The 15,863-nt window shown below is 64.8% G+C and overlaps 1 protein-coding gene across 1 annotated transcript in view; it reads right to left on the minus strand.

The window, feature by feature from the left end:
- The window catches only part of LOC136789220 (neurexin-2-like), an 84,161-nt gene that overhangs the window by 62,813 nt on the left and 5,485 nt on the right, over window positions 1-15,863 (minus strand). The window contains 7 exon segments of the mRNA XM_066989198.1: window positions 1,650-1,719; window positions 1,721-1,809; window positions 3,935-3,958; window positions 8,666-8,970; window positions 11,648-11,737; window positions 12,316-12,345; window positions 14,741-14,761. Of these exon segments, the coding sequence (XP_066845299.1) occupies window positions 1,650-1,719; window positions 1,721-1,809; window positions 3,935-3,958; window positions 8,666-8,970; window positions 11,648-11,737; window positions 12,316-12,345; window positions 14,741-14,761 (629 nt within the window).

Below are 15,863 nucleotides of genomic sequence, written 5' to 3' on the forward strand. Positions count from 1 at the left end.
GTCCTTGTGCCCCCCATGTCCCCATGTGCCCTATATGCCCCCCATGTCCCCATGTCCCCCCCATGTCCTTGTGCCCCCCATGTCCCTATGTCCCCAGTGTCCCCCCATGTCCCCAGTGCCCCCCATGTCCTTGCGCCCCCATGTCCCCAAGTGCCCTGCATGTCCCTATGTCCCCATGTCCCCCCCATGTCCTTGTGCCCCCCCATGTCCCCATGTCCCCCCCATGTCCCCATGTCCCCATGTCCCCCCCATGTCCTTGTGCCCCCCATGTCCCTATGTCCCCATGTCCCCCCCATGTCCCCAGTGCCCCCCGTGTCCTTGTGCCCCCCCATGTCCCTATGTCCCCATGTCCCCCCCATGTCCCCAGTGCCCCCCATGTCCTTGTGCCCCCCCATGTCCCTATGTCCCCATGTCCCCCCCATGTCCCCAGTGCCCCCCGTGTCCTTGTGCCCCCCATGTCCCTATGTCCCCATGTCCCCCCCATGTCCCCAGTGCCCCCCGTGTCCTTGTGCCCCCCCATGTCCCTATGTCCCCATGTCCCCCCATGTCCCCAGTGCCCCCCGTGTCCTTGTGCCCCCCCATGTCCCTATGTCCCCATGTCCCCCCATGTCCCCAGTGCCCCCCATGTCCTTGTGCCCCCCCATGTCCCTATGTCCCCATGTCCCCCCCATATCCCCAGTGCCCCCCATGTCCTTGTGCCCCCCCATGTCCCTACGTCCCCATGTCCCCCCCATGTCCCCAATGTCCCCCATGTCCTTGTGCCCCCCCGTCCCCAAGTGCCCTACATGTCCCTATGTCCCCCTGTCCCTTGCCATGTCCCCATGTCCCCCCCATGTCCCCAGTGCCCCCCGTGTCCTTGTGCCCCCCCATGTCCCCATGTGCCCTATATGCCCCCCATGTCCCCATGTCCCCCCCATGTCCTTGTGCCCCCCATGTCCCTATGTCCCCAGTGTCCCCCCCATGTCCCCAGTGCCCCCCATGTCCTTGCGCCCCCCCATGTCCCCAAGTGCCCTGCATGTCCCTATGTCCCCATGTCCCCCCCATGTCCTTGTGCCCCCCCATGTCCCCATGTCCCCCCCATGTCCCCATGTCCCCATGTCCCCCCATGTCCTTGTGCCCCCCCATGTCCTTGTGCCCCCCCATGTCCCTATGTCCCCATGTCCCCCCCATGTCCCCAGTGCCCCCCGTGTCCTTGTGCCCCCCATGTCCCCATGTCCCCCCCATGTCCCCATGTCCCCAGTGCCCCCCGTGTCCTTGTGCCCCCCCATGTCCCTATGTCCCCATGTCCCCCCCATGTCCCCAGTGCCCCCCGTGTCCTTGTGCCCCCCATGTCCCTATGTCCCCATGTCCCCCCCATGTCCCCAGTGCCCCCCATGTCCTTGTGCCCCCCCATGTCCCTATGTCCCCATGTCCCCCCCATGTCCCCAGTGCCCCCCATGTCCTTGTGCCCCCCCATGTCCCTATGTCCCCATGTCCCCCCATGTCCCCAGTGCCCCCCATGTCCTTGTGCCCCCCCATGTCCCCATGTGCCCTATATACCCCCCATGTCCCCAGTGCCCCCCGTGTCCTTGTGCCCCCCAAGTCCCCAAGTGCCCTACATGTCCCCACGTCCCAATGTCCCCATGTCCCCCCCCGTGCCCCCCACTCACGTCCTTGAGGCAGCCCATGAAGTTGTTGCTGACGGGGGAGCCGGGCAGGTCGGCGGTGTTCGGGGACCCCCACGTAGAAGAAGTCGTCGGAGCCCAGCATGGTGTAGTCCTCCTGCGTGTAGCCCGTCGTCGTCAGGATCCCGTCCACAGAGATCGTCACCTGCGGGGCCGGGGGGGGGCTCAGCGGGACCCCCCCCCGGGGGGGGTAAAGGGGGGGTGGGGGTGGGGGGGGGGAATGGGGAAATGGGGGGGAATGGGGGTGGGGGGGATGGGGGGGTGGGGGGAATGGGGGGGGGGATGGGGGGAATGGGGGGGGGGGAATGGGGGAAATGGGGGGAAAGGGGAAATGGGGGGGATGAGGGGGATGGGGGAAATGGGGGGTGGGGGGAAATGGGGGAAATGGGGGGAATGGGGGAAATGGGGGGAATGGGGGAAATGGGGGGGAATGGGGGAATGGGGGGATGGGGGGAATGGGGGGGATGGGGGAAATGGGGGGTGGGGGAATGGGGGGTGGGGGGGAATGGGGAAATGGGGGGAAGGGAAATGGGGGGTGGGGGGAAATGTGGGAAAGGGGGGCGATGAAGGAAAAGGGGGGATGGGGTCTGGGGGGGGGGCGTGGGGCTGGGGCAGCCTAAGGGATGGGGGGGACCTGTGGGACATGGGGGGGAGACAAAAGGGGGGGGACAACAATGGGGAGGGGACAAAACAGTGGGGGGGGGACACGAAACAATGGGGGGGACACAAAGGGGGGACACAACAATGGGGGGGAACACAAAACAATGGGGGGGACACAAAACAATGGGGGGGGGGGACACAACAATGGGGGGGGACACAACAATGGGGGGAACGCTGGGGGTCCCGGGGGCGTGGGGGGGGGGGGTTAGTACCGGGTCCTGGGCCCTCGACCAGGGTGGCCACTGGTGGGGGCGAGTGTGCAAAGCGTGTGAGTGTGCAAGGCGGGGGCGTGCAAAACGGGGGGGACGTGCAAAGGGGGGGGCGTGCAAGGGGGGGGTGGGCGTGCAAAGAGGGGGGGAGGCATGCAGGGGCAGCAGGGAGGGGCCGGAGCACCGGGGGGGGGCGGCACGCGCAGGTGTGGCTTGCACACGCGTGTGCATTCCACGTGGGCCGTGCCTCGATGGGCACGAGTGTGCGGCTGGCCCTGCCCCCCCCCCCCCGCAGCTTGCACACCTGTGCACACTCGTACGCACGTGCTCGCTGCGCACCAACACCCGGGCACACCCACCTTGCACCAGCACCCCCTCTTGCACACTCATCTTGCACCAGCACACCTTCTTGCACACCCGCCTTGCACCAACATCCACCCGCCTTGCACCAGCACACCCTCTTGCACACTCATCTTGCACCAGCACCCCCTTGTGCACACCCGCCTTGCACCAACACCCACCTGCCTTGCACCAGCACCCCCTCTTGCACACCCGCCTTGCACCAGCACCCCCTCTTGCACACCCACCTTGCACCAACACCCCCTTATGCACACCTGCCTTGCACCAACACCCACCCACCTTGCACCAGCACACCCTCTTGCACACCCACCTTGCACCAACACCCACCTGTCTCGCACCAGCACCCCCTCTTGCACACCCACCTCGCACCAGCACCCCCTTGTGCACACCCGCCTTGCACCAACACCCACCTGTCTCACACCAGCACCCCCTCTTGCACACCCACCTTGCACCAGCACACCCTCTTGCACACCCACCTTGCACCAACACCCACCTGCCTTGCACCAGCACACCCTCTTGCACACCCACCTTGCACCAGCACCCCCTTGTGCACACCCGCCTTGCACCAACACCCACCTGTCTCGCACCAGCACCCCCTCTTGCACACCCACCTTGCACCAACACCCCCAGCCCCCCCCCCCGGTGCTGCCGGTGCCGCGGTGTTAGTGCCGTGCAAGGGGCGTGCAAGGGGCGTGCAAGGAGCGTGCGAAGCCGTGCGAGGGGCCGGGGGCTCCGGGGACCCCGCGCGGGCCCGGGGCAGCCTCTCCCCAGCGGCCCGACCCAAAATCGCCTTTTCTTACCCCAAAGCGGGCCCGGAAGGCCAGGGAGGGAACGAGGTGTGGAGGGGGGGGCAGCGGGAAGCGACGACCCCCGGAGAACCCCTAAAAGCCCTGAAAGCGCCCCAAAACCGGCCTCCCCCCCCCCCCCGCCCTCCCCGGCCAAAGGCGAGGCCCCAAAATCCCCAGAATTCGCCCCAAAAACCGTGGCTGGGGGGGGGGAGTAAGAAGAAGTGATATCTACCAGGTAATGCAGTTTGTTTACCATAGCGTGTCCGATCCCTGCGTGCTGCGGGGGGGCCGCCAAAAAAAGAGCCAAAACCGGCAAAAAAAGGACAAAAAAACAAAAAAAAAAGGAAAAAAAAGAAGAAAAAAGTGACCCCCGGCTGCCGGCCCCGGGGGAGTTTTTTGGGGGGATTTGGGAGGATTTGGGGGTGGGAGGAGGGATTTTGGGGGGGGGGGTTGTGGCTTTTTTTAAAGTTTGGTGGTTTTGGGGTGGTTTTGGGGGTTTTTAGTTATTTCGGAGGTTTGGGGTCGTTTTGGGGGGGTTTGGGGTCACTTCGTGTATTTTTGTCGTCGTTTTTTTCGGGGGTTTGGGGTCATTCGGGGTTCTTGTTGGATTTTTGGGGGGTTTGGGGCTTTTTTGTTTGGTGGGGGGTTTTGGGTCTCTTTGGGGGTTTTGGTTATTTTTACGTTTTTTTTTCCTTTTTTCTCTGGGGTTGAGGCGTTCGGGGTCCTCTTTTGTTGTTTCTCGGGGTTTTGGGCTTAGTTGTGGGGTTTTGGCTTCTTTGGGGCCTTTTGGTTACTTTGGGGCCGTTTTTTCTTCTTTTGGGGTTTTTCGGTTCCTTTTTTGATTCTTTTTTTTGTTTCTTCACGTTTTTGATTCTTTTTTCTTTTTTATTGTTTCTTTTTCCGCTTTTTCGTTCCTTTTACGATTTATTTTTCTTTCTTTTGTGTTTTTCTTGGTGTCTTTTGGGTTTCTTGGGGGCTTTTATTCCTTTTGGGGTTTTTATTACTTTGGGGGATTTTATTCATTTTGGGATTTTTATTTCTTTTGGGGTTTTTATTTCCTTTTCGGGTTTTTATTTCCTTTTCGGGTCTTTATTCCTTTTCGGGTTTTATTCCTTTTCGGGTTTTTATTTCCTTTTCGGGTCTTTATTTCTTTTGGGATTTTTATTTCTTTTTCGGGTTTTTATTTTCGGGTTTTTTATTCCTTTTCGGGTTTTTATTCCTTTTCATTTATTTCTTTTCTTTTTAATTCTTTCTTTTGGGATTTGATTTCTTTGGGGATTTTATCCCTTTTAAGCTTTTATTCCTTCGGGGCTTTTATTATTTTGGGGCCGTTTCCTCCACTTTCCCCTTTTTCCCCCCATCCCCCCTTCCTTTCCCCCATTTACCCATTTTTTAATTATCCCCCCCAACCCCCCCCCCCCCCTCCTTTCCCCCGATTTACCCGTTTTTTACCATTTCCCCCTAATTTCACTTTTCACGCCCCGGCCTTTCCCTCGGGGGATTTTTTTCGCGTTTTTTCCCCTTTTTGGCCTTTTTCGCCCCCCTCCCCGTTTTTCTCCCCCCCGGGGCGTTGGGGTGCTCCTGGGCCCCCCGGGATTAGTAGGGGCGCGGGGAGGTTAGTGGGGGCCGGGGGGGCCGGCCGAAGCAGGTTAGTGGCGCGCGCACACACACGGGGGGCGCACGGGGGGGGGCACGGGGGAGGCAGAGACCCCACAACCTCCCTCCCCCCCCAGATCCCAGTGCTCCCAGTTAGGCTCCCAGTAAGGCGCAGGCCCGGCTCCCAGTGCTCCCAGTAAGGAGCAGGCCCAGCTCCCAGTGCTCCCAGTTGGGAGAATCCAAATCCCAGTGCTCCCGGTTGGGAGAAGCCAGTTCCCAGTGCTCCCAGTTAGGCTCCCAGTGCTCCCAGTTGGGAGAATCCAAATCCCAGTGCTCCCAGTTAGGCTCCCAGTAAGGCGCAGGCCCAGTGCTCCCAGTGCTCCCAGCAAGGAGCAGGCCCAGCTCCCAGTGCTCCCAGTTGGGAGAATCCAAATCCCAGTGCTCCCGGTTGGGAGAAGCCAGTTCCCAGTGCTCCCAGTTAGGCTCCCAGTGCTCCCAGTAAGGAGCAGGCCCAGCTCCCAGTGCTCCCAGTTGGGAGGGACACAGCTCCCAGTGCTCCCGGTTGGGAGAAGCCACGGTTCCCAGTGCTCCCAGTTAGGAGCAGGCCCAGTGCTCCCAGTTGGGAGAAGCCAGCTCCCAGTGCTCCCAGTACCCCCAGCTGGGGTCAGACCCAGCTCCCGGCGCTCCCAGTAAGGAGCAGGCCCAGCTCCCAGCACTCCCAGTTGGGAGAGAGACAACTCCCAGTGCTCCCAGTTGGGAGAATCCAGATCCCAGTGCTCCCAGTAAGGAGTAGACCCAGCTCCCGGTGCTGCCAGTTGTGAGAATCCAGCTCCCACTGCTCCCAGTGTCCCCAGTTTGGAGCAGACACAGCTCCCAGTGCTCCCAGCTGGGCGAACCCAGCTCCCAGTGCTCCCAGCTGGGGTCAGAACCCAGCTCCCAGTGCTCCCAGTGCCCCCAGCTGGGGTCAGACCCAGCTCCCAGTGCTGCCAGCTGGGAGCTGATCCAAGTGCACCCAGTGCTCCCAGCTGGGAGCTGACCCAAGCACCCAGTGCTCCCAGTGCCCCCAGCTGGAAGAACCCAGCTCCCAGTGCTCCCAGTTCGGAGCAGACCCAGCTCCCAGTCGGGGTCAGATGCTCCCAGTACTCCCAGTTTGGAGCAGACCCAGCTCCCCAGCTGCCCCCAGGCGTCTCCAAGCGTCTCCAGGTGCGGCTCCTCTTGTCCCCAAGGACCCCCCGGTGTCCCCAAGTGTCTCCAGGTGCCCCCAGGTGTCCCCAAGCACCCCAAGGTGCCACCAAGTGTCCCCAAATGCCCCCAGGTGTTCCCAAGCACCCCAAGGTGCCACCAAGTGTCCCCAGGTGCCTCCAGGTGTGCCCCCAGGTGTCCTCAGGTGTCCCCAAGCACCCCAAGGTGCCACCAAGTGTCCCCAAATGCCCCCAGGTGTGTCCCCAAGTGCACCCCAAGGTGTCCCTGGCTGTGACCCCAGGTGTCCCCAAGCACCCCAAGGTGCCACCAAGTGTCCCCAAATGCCCCCAGGTGTGTCCCCAAGCACCCCAAGGTGCCATGAACTGTCCCCAGGTGCCCCCAGGTGTGTCCCCAGGTGTCTCTGGGTGTCCCCAAGCACCCCTAGGTGTCCCCAGCTGTGTCCCCAAGTGTCCCCCGGTACCCCCAGGTGTGTCCCCATGCACCCCAAGGTGCCACCAAGTGTCCCCAAATGCCCCCAGTGTGTTCCCAAGCACCTGAGGTGCCCTCACCTCTGTCCCCAAGTGTCCCCAGGTGTCCTCGAGCACCCTGAGGTGCCCCCAGCTGTGTCCGCAGGGACCCCAAGGTGTCCCCAGGTGTGTCCCCAGGTGTGTCCCCATGTGCCTGAGGTGCCCCCATCTGTGTCCCCAAGCGTGCCACCAAGTGTCCCCAAATGCCCCCAGGTGTCCCCAAGCACCCCAAGGTGTCCCTGGCTGTGCCCCCAGGTGTCCCCAAGCACCCCAAGATGCCCCCAGCTGTGTCCCCAAGTGTCCCCCGGTACCCCCAAGTGTGTCCCCATGCACCTGAGGTGTATTCCGGAGTGTCCCCAAGCACCCCCAAGTGTGTCCCCAAGCACCTGAGGTGCCCTCACCTCTGTTCCCCAAGTGTCCCCAGGTGTCCTCGAGCACCCTGAGGTGCCCCCAGCTGTGTCTGCAGGGACCCCAAGGTGTCCCCAGGTGTCCCCAAGTGTGTCCCCAGGTGTGCCTGAGGTGCCCCCATCCGTGTCCCCAAGCGTCCCCAGGCGTCCCCAAGCACCCCCAAGTGTCCCCAAGCACCCCCAAGTGTCCCCAACTGTCCCCAGGTGTCCTCAGGGACCCCCAGGTGTCCCCAGATGCCCCCAGCTGTATCCCCAAGTGTCCCCAACTGTCCCCAGCTGCCCCCAGCTGTATCCCCAAGTGTCCCCAGCTGTACCCCCAAGTGTCCCCAGGTGTCCCCAGCTGTACCCCCAAGTGTCCCCAAGTGTCCCCAGGGACCCCCAGGTGTCCCCAGCTGTACCCCCAAGTGTCCCCAAGCGTCCCCAGGGACCCCCAGATGTCCCCAGCTGTACCCCCAAGTGTCCCCAAGCACCCAAGGTGCCCCTAGCTGTATTCCGGAGTGTCCCCAAGCTGTACCCCCAAGTGTCCCCAAGGACCCCTAGGTGTCCCCAGGTGTCCCCAGATGCCCCCAGCTGTACCCCCAAAGTGTCCCCAAGCACCTCTAGGTGTCCCCAGGTGTGTCCCCAGGTGTCCCCGGGTGTCCCCAGATGCCCCAGCTGTACCCCCAAGTGTCCCCAAGTGTCCCCAGGTGTCCCCAGGGACCCCAGGTGTCCCCAGATGCCCCCATCTGTACCCCCAGGTGTCTCCAGGTGTACCCAAGCGTCCCCAGATGCCCCCAGCTGTACCCCCAAGTGTCCCCAAGTGTCCCCAGGGACCCCCAGGTGTCCCCAGCTGTACCCCCAAGTGTCCCCAGATGCCCCCTGTTGTATCCCCGTGTCCCCAAGCATCCCCAGGGACCCCCAGGTGTCCCCAGATGCCCCCATCTGTACCCCAAAGTGTCCCCAGGGACCCCCAGGTGTCCCCAAGCATCCCCAGGGACCCCCAGGTGTCCCCAGATGCCCCCATCTGTACCCCCAAGTGTCCCCAAGTGTCCCCAGGGACCCCCAGGTGTCCCCAGACGCCCCCATCTGTACCTCCAAGTGTCCCCAGGTGTCCCCAGCTGTACCCCCAAGTGTCCCCAGGGACCCCCAAGTGTCCCCAGGCGTCTCCAGATGCCCCCATCTGTATCCCCAAGTGTCCCCAAGCGTCCCCAGGGACCCCCAGGCGTCCCCAGACGCCCCCAGCTGTACCCCCAAGCCCCCCAACCGCCCCCCCTGCCCCAAAACCGCCCCTACCTGTCGCAGGTTGCGGGTGACGCGGACGTCGTGCCAGCCGTCGTCGTTGAACTTGCCGTTGACGGGCTCCACCAGGGCCTCGAAGGCGCCGGAGCCGAGGTTGATGACGAGCCAGACGGCGCCGGCCTTGAGCGAGAGGTTGACGTAGTCGGCGGCGCGGCCGGTGTGCAGCAGGAGCCCGTGGCGCTGGCGCGTGCGGAAGGAGAGCGTCAGCTCGTCGGCGCTGCTCTGGATGGGGCTGTGCGAGAGGTCGTAGCAGAAGAACTCCCGGCCGCGGAAGGTGGCCACGTACTCGGGGCGGCCTGCTGGGGGGGGGGAGATGGGGGAGGGAGGGAGGGAGAAAAGGAGGGAGGGAGGGAGATGGAGAGGGAGGGAGGTGATGGAGAGAGGGAGGGAGATGGAGAGGGAGGGAGGTGATGGAGAGAGGGAGAAAAGGAGGGAGAGAAGGAGGGAGAGATGGAGGGAGGGAGAGGGAGATGGAGAGGAGGGAGGGAGATGGAGAGGGAGGGAGGGAGATGGAGAGGGAGGGAGGTGATGGAGAGAGGGAGAAAAGGAGGGAGAGAAGGAGGGAGAGATGGAGGAGGGAGGGAGGGAGGGAGGGAGGGAGGGAGGGAGGGAGATGGAGAGGGAGGGAGGTGATGGAGAGAGGGAGAAAAGGAGGGAGAGAGGGAGAAGGGAGGGAGGGAGGGAGGGAGAGAAGGAGGGAGAGAGGGAGATGGAGAGGGAGAAAAGGAGGGAGGGAGGGATGGGAGGAGGGAGGGAGAGAAGGAGGGAGAGAGGGAGGGAGGGAGGGAGATGGAGAGGGAGAAAAGGAGGGAGGGAGGGATGGGAGGAAGGAGGGATGGAGGGATGGAAGGAGGGATGGAGAAAAGGAGGGAGAGAGAGAGGGAGGGAGGGATGGGAGGGAGGGAGAGAAGGAGAGGGAGAGGGAGATGGAGAGGGAGAAAAGGAGGGAGGGAGGGAGGGATGGAAGGAGAGAGGGAGAGAAGGAGGGAGAGAGGAGGGAGGGAGGGAGGGAGGGAGATGGAGAGGGAGAAAAGGAGGGAGGGAGGGATGGGAGGAAGGAGGGAGGGAGGGATGGAGGGAGGGAGGGAGGGAGAGAGGGAGGGAGGGATGGGAGGGAGGGAGAGAGGGAGGGAGAGAGGGAGATGGAGAGGGAGAAAAGGAGGGAGGGATGGGAGAAGGAGGGAGGGAGGGAGGGAGATGGAGAGGGAGGGAGGTGATGGAGAGAGGGAGGGAGATGGAGAGGGAGAAAAGGAGGGAGGAGGGAGATGGAGAGGGAGGGAGGGAGAGAAGGAGGGAGAGAGGGAGATGGAGAGAGGGAGAAAGGAGGGAGGGAGGGATGGGAGGAAGGAGGGAGGGAGGGATGGGAGGAGGGATGGAGAAAAGGAGGGAGAGATGGAGGCAGGGAGGGAGGGAGGGAGAGAAGGGGGAGAGAGATGGAGAGGGAGAAAAGGAGGGAGGGAGGGAGGGATGGAAGGAGAGAGGGAGAGAAGGAGGGAGGGAGGGAGGAGGGAGATGGAGAGGGAGAAAAGGAGGGATGGAGGGATGGGAGGAAGGAGGGATGGAGGGATGGAGGGAGAGGAGGGAGAGAGGGAGGGAGGAGGGATGGGAGGGAGGGAGAGAGGAGGGAGAGAGGGAGATGGAGAGGGAGAAAAGGAGGGATGGAGGGATGGGAGGAAGGAGGGATGGAGGGAGAGGGAGGAGAGGGAAGGAGAGAGGAGGGAGGGAGGGATGGGAGGGAGGGAGAGAGGGAGGGAGAGAGGGAGATGGAGAGGGAGAAAAGGAGGGAGGGAGGGAGGAGGGATGGAAGGAGAGAGGGAGAGAAGGAGGGAGAGAGGAGGGAGGGAGGGAGGGAGAGAAGGAGAGAGATGGAGGGAGGGAGGGAGAGAAGGAGAGGGAGAAAAGGAGGGAGGGAGGGATGGGAGGAAGGAGGAGGGAGGGATGGGAGGAGGGATGGAGAAAAGGAGGGAGAGATGGAGGCAGGGAGGGAGGGAGGGAGGGAGAGAAGGAGGGAAGAGAGATGGAGGGAGGGAGGGAGGGAGGGAGAGAGGGAGAGAGGGAGAGATGGAGGGAGAGAGGAAGGCAGGGAGGGAGGGACAGAAGGATGGAGGAGATGGGAGGGAGGGAGGGAGGAGGGAGATGGAGAGAGGAGAAAGAGGAGGGATGGGAGGAAGGAGGGATGGAGGGAGGGAGGGAGGGAGGGAGAGATGGAGGGAGAGAGGGAGGGAGGGAGGGAGGGAGGGAGGGAGGGAGGGACAGAAGGACGGAGAGATGGAGGGAGGGAGGGATGGGAGGGAGGGAGGGATGGAGAGAAGGATGGAGAGAAGGAGGAGGGAGGGAGGGACAGAAGGACAGAGGGACGGGGGAGGACAGAAGGATGGACGGGGGAGGGAGGGACAGAGAGAGGGGCAGAGGCGCAGACAGAGGGACCCTGAGGTGGGACCTCACGGGGGGGGGCCGTGGGGGGGCCCCGGGGTGGGGGGGGCTGGGGGAGACCCCCGGGGGGGGGACCCCTGAAATGGGACTGGGGGGGGGGGGGGGGGGAGGGGGACCCCGAGGGGGCAACTCGGGGTGGGGGGGACCCCGGGGGGGGGGGCTCGGGGGGGGGAACCCTTGGGGGGGGTCACATGACCCTGGGGGGGGACCCCGGGGGGGCTTTGGGGGGGGGACCCTTTGGGGGGACCCTTGGGGGGGGGGCCCTGGGGAGGGGAGGGGGGGGAGACCTTGGGGGGGGGAGTTTGGGGGGGGGGCTGGGGAAGTCACGTGACCCTGGGGGGGGGGAGTTTGGGAGGGGGGCTGGGGGGGGGTCACGTGACCCTGGGGGGGGCCGGGGGGCTTGGGGGGGGGGGACCCTTGGGGGGGGTGGGGAGGGACCCTGGGGGGGGTCCTTGGGTTGGGGGGGGCCCTGGGGGGAGGGGGGGGGACGACACCTCACCCTGGGGACGTGCCCCCCCCCCCCGCCCCTCCCCCCTTGCACACGCGCGTGCAAGGCCCCCACTGACCTTTGGCCGCGGGCTGGCTCTCGCTGGCCCCCGGCCGGGCCCCCCTCTCGGCGGACCTCGGCGACCCCTGCGGGGGGGGGGGGAAGGGAGGGCACGAGTGTGCACAAGTGTGCACGAGTGTGCAAGAGCGTGCACAGGCGTGCAAGGCCCCCCCCGCCTCCCCCCATCCCCCCCAAGCCTTTGCACACCCCCCCCCCCCCCCCCCGCGGCTCCGAAGCGTGTGCAAGGCGCGTGTGTGTGCGCGGGGGGGGGTGAGTGTGCAAGGGGAGGGGGTGAGTGTGCAAGGGGGGCGTTTGCACGCTCACTCCGCTCCCCGTGCAAGGAGCCGCTCGCCCCTCCCCCCCCAAGCCCTTGCACGCCCCCCCCCCCCCCCACGCGGCTCCGAAGCATGTGCAAGGTGGGGGGGGGGGGGGTGAGTGTGCAAGGTTTGCACGCTCACTCCAGTCCCCGTGCAAGGAGCCCCCCCCCCCCCCCCACGTGTTGCACGAGCACAAAATGCGGGAGGGGGGAGGGGAGACGCGGCCGGGGGGGGGAGGGAGGGGGGAGGGGCACGACGCTTGCACGAGGATTTGCACGAGGATTTGCACGAGGATTTGCACGAGGATTTGCACGCGCAGGGGAGGGGGAGGAGGGGGGGGTCCGTACCTTGGCTGCTTAACGTCAGGTGAGCAGGACCTTGGGGGGGAGGGGGGGAAGGGGGGGGGAAGCGAAAATAAGGCGAAAAAAGGCGAAAAAAAGCAAAAGGGGAAACGGAAACGGAAAGGAAAAAGCGGGAAGGGCCCAAAAGCGGCGGAATTTGCCCCAAAACGGAAAGGGGGGGGGGGGGAAATGGGACCCCCCGCACACGAGAAAATGATGGGGAAAAGGAAAATTTGGGGGGGGGGGAAAATAAGGCGAAAAAATGGGAAAAAAAACAGAAAGGGGGAAAAATGGAAATAAAAAGGTGGAAGGACCCAAAAGCGGCGGAATTTGCCCCAAAACGGAGAAGGGGGGAGAAATGGGACCCCCACGAGAAAATGATGGGGAAAAGGAAATTTTTTTTTGGGGGGGGGGGGGGGGCGAGGGAGGAAAAAGGGGGGGGATGGAATAAAAAAATGGAAATAAAAAGGTGGAAGGACCCAAAAGCGGCGAAATTAGCCCCAAAACAGAAAAGGGGGAAAATGGGACCCCCCACGAGAAAATGATGGGGAAAAGGAAAATTTGGGGGGGGGGGGGGGGGGATAAGGGGGGGGGGGGGAGGGGGGGCAAAGCAGAGAGAGAAGAGACGAAGTCACCGCGGGCGGGGGGGTCCCGAGCCCCCCAGCCACAATTCGAAGCCTTGTGACAGGCATCGGGCGATGCCGGGGCGGGGGGGGGGGGGCGGATTTTGGGGGGGGGGGAATTTGGGGAGGGGGGGGGATTTTGGGGGGGGGGGGGGGAAAAAGGGGGGGGGGAAGCATGGCCGGGATGCTTCGTTGCCCCCTTTTCCCTTTTTTTTTTTTTTGGGGGGGGGGGGTTTTGGGGGTTTGACCCCAAAACCAAGGCGGGGGGGGGAAGGGGGGGCACGGCGGTGGTGGTGCGATGCACACTCCTTGCACGCGCTGGTGGGGCGGGGGCGTGGCTTGCACGGCGCTCGTGCGCCCCCCTCCCTCCCCCCCCCCTTGCACGCCCGTCGTGCAGGGGCTGCTGCTCGCACGCTCCTTGTGCGCTCCCCCCCCCCGCTGCTCGCACGCCCGTCGTGCAAGGGCTGCTGCTTGCACGCCCAGCTGCTTGCACGCCGCTCGTGCACGTCCTGCTGCTTGCACGCCCCTCCCGTGAAAGGGCCTGAGTCTTTGCCCCCCCCCCCCCCAGCTGCTCGCACGCCCGTCGTGCAAGGGCTGCTGCTTGCACGCCCGGCTGCTTGCACGCCCCTCGTGCACGTCCTGCTGCTTGCACGCCCTTTGTGTGAAAGGGCCTGAGTCTTTGCCCCCCCCAGCTGCTTGCACGCCCGTCGTGTGAAAGGGCCTGCCGCTTGCACACTCGGGTGCCTTGCACGCGCCTTGTGCACCCCTGCTGCTTGCACACCCCTCCCGTGAAAGGGCCTGCCCCTTGCACGCCCTGCTGCTTTGCACGCCCCTCGTGCTCATCCCGCTCCTTGCACGCCCATCGTGCAGGACCTGCTGCTTGCACACCCCTTGTGCAGAGCCCCCTGCTTCTTGCACGCTCCTCGTGCAGCCCCTGCTTCTCGCACGCTCCTCGTGCACCCCTGCTTCTCGCACGCTCCTCGTGCACCCCCTGCTTCTTGCACACTCCTCGTGCACCCCCTTGCTTCTTGCACGCTCCTCGTGCACCCCTGCTTCTTGCACACTCCTCGTGCAGCACCTGCTTCTTGCACGCTCCTCGTGCACCCCCTGCTTCTCGCACGCTCCTCGTGCACCCCCTGCTTCTTGCACGCTCCTCGTGCAGCCCCTGCTTCTTGCACGCCCCTCACGTGCAGAATCCCCTGCTTCTTGCACGCTCCCGTGCAGCCCCTGCTTGCACGCCCCTTGTGGGCCCCCCTGCTTCTTGCACGCCCCTCGTGCAGGGCCTGCTCCTTGCACACCCGCCTGCTTTGCACGCTCCTCGTGCAAGACCTGCTGCTTGCACGCCCCTCGCGCACGCCCCATGTGCATTGCACGCCCCTCGTGCACGCCCCTCGTGCACGCCCCCGCTCCTTGCACGCCCCCTTCGCCCCCTCCCCGCTGGCCGCCCCGCCCCTCCATTTGCATAGCCCCGCCCCCAGCAGCAGCAGCCCTGCAGCCCATTGGCTCGGCGGCGCCCTTCATTTGCATACCCCCAAGCCCATTGGGCGGCCGGCGGTGACGTCACGGCAGGTGGCCAGCGGTGACACAGCGGCCTTGCACGTGCGTGTGCAAGGTGGGGGGGGGTGGGGGGGGACTTGCACGAGCACGGAGCCGGGCACGCGCGTGTGCCCAGCCTTGCACGAGCGCCCCGGGGGCTTGCACAAGCACCGGCCCCAAGCTTTGCACACCCTCCCCTGGCCTTGCACGCCCCCCCTTGCACGCCCGCCCTTGCACACGCACCCCCCCCCCCTTGCACGCCCGCACCTCACCTTCCACCGCGGGCTCCTCTTCTGGGGCACGGGGGGAGAGAGGAGACGTCAGCGGGGGGGGGGGGGGGGGCCTTGCACACTCACACACACACGCGCGCGTGTGCCCCTCCCTCATGTTGCACGGGGACGCGGCGCACAAGCCGGCATTGGGGCTTGCACGCCCCGTTGCACGCCCCAGCAGGGTTTGCATGCCCCTTGCACGGCCCAGAAGACTTTTTGCATGCCCTGTTGCACACCCCAGCGGGTTTGCACGCCCCCTTGCACGGCCCACAGGGGTTTGCACGCCCCTTGCACGGCCCAGCAGGGTTTGCACGCCCGTTGCACGTCCCAGCAGGGGTTTGCACGCCCGTTGCACGGCCCACAGGCTTGCACGCCCTTACAGGCCCAGCAGGGTTTGCACGCCCCATTGCACATCCCAGAAGACTTTGCATGCCCCACTGCACACCACCAGGGTTTGCACGCCCCTTGCACGTCCCAGCAGGGTTTGCACGCCCCGTTGCACGCCCCAGCAGGGTTTGCACGCCCCGTTGCACGTCCCAGAAGACTTTGCACGCCCCTTGCACGGCCCAGCAGGGTTTGCACGCCCCGTTGCACGTCCCAGAAGACTTTCGCACGCCCCATTGCACACCCCACCAGGGTTTGCACGCCCCGTTGCACGCCCCAGAGGCCTTTGCACGCCCCATTGCACACCCCAGCAGGGTTTGCACGCCCCTTGCACGTCCCAGAGGCCTTTGCACGCCCCGTTGCACGTCCCGGGAGGGTTTCCGCACCCCCTTGCACACCCCAGCAGGGTTTGCACGCACCTTAACGCCCCCTGAGGGGTTTGCACGCCCCGAGCGTGCCCACACTCGGGACCTCCCCCCCCCCCCCCCCAGAGCGCCTCTGCAAGGCCCATGCGCCCCACAGCGCCCCACAGCGCCCCATAGGCACCCCATAGACACCCCATAGACACCCCGTAACGCCCCACAGAGCCCCACAGCGCCCCATAGCGCCCTATAGAGCCCTATAGAGCCCCATAGACACCCCATAGACATCCCATAGCGCTCCACAGCACCCCACAGCACCCCATAGTGCCCTATAGAGCCCCACAGCCCCACACAGCGCCCCATAGCCCCCAGCGCCC

Source organism: Anser cygnoides, unplaced genomic scaffold (assembly GCF_040182565.1).
Source record: "Anser cygnoides isolate HZ-2024a breed goose unplaced genomic scaffold, Taihu_goose_T2T_genome scaffold_43_1, whole genome shotgun sequence".
Lineage (NCBI taxonomy): Eukaryota > Metazoa > Chordata > Aves > Anseriformes > Anatidae > Anser > Anser cygnoides.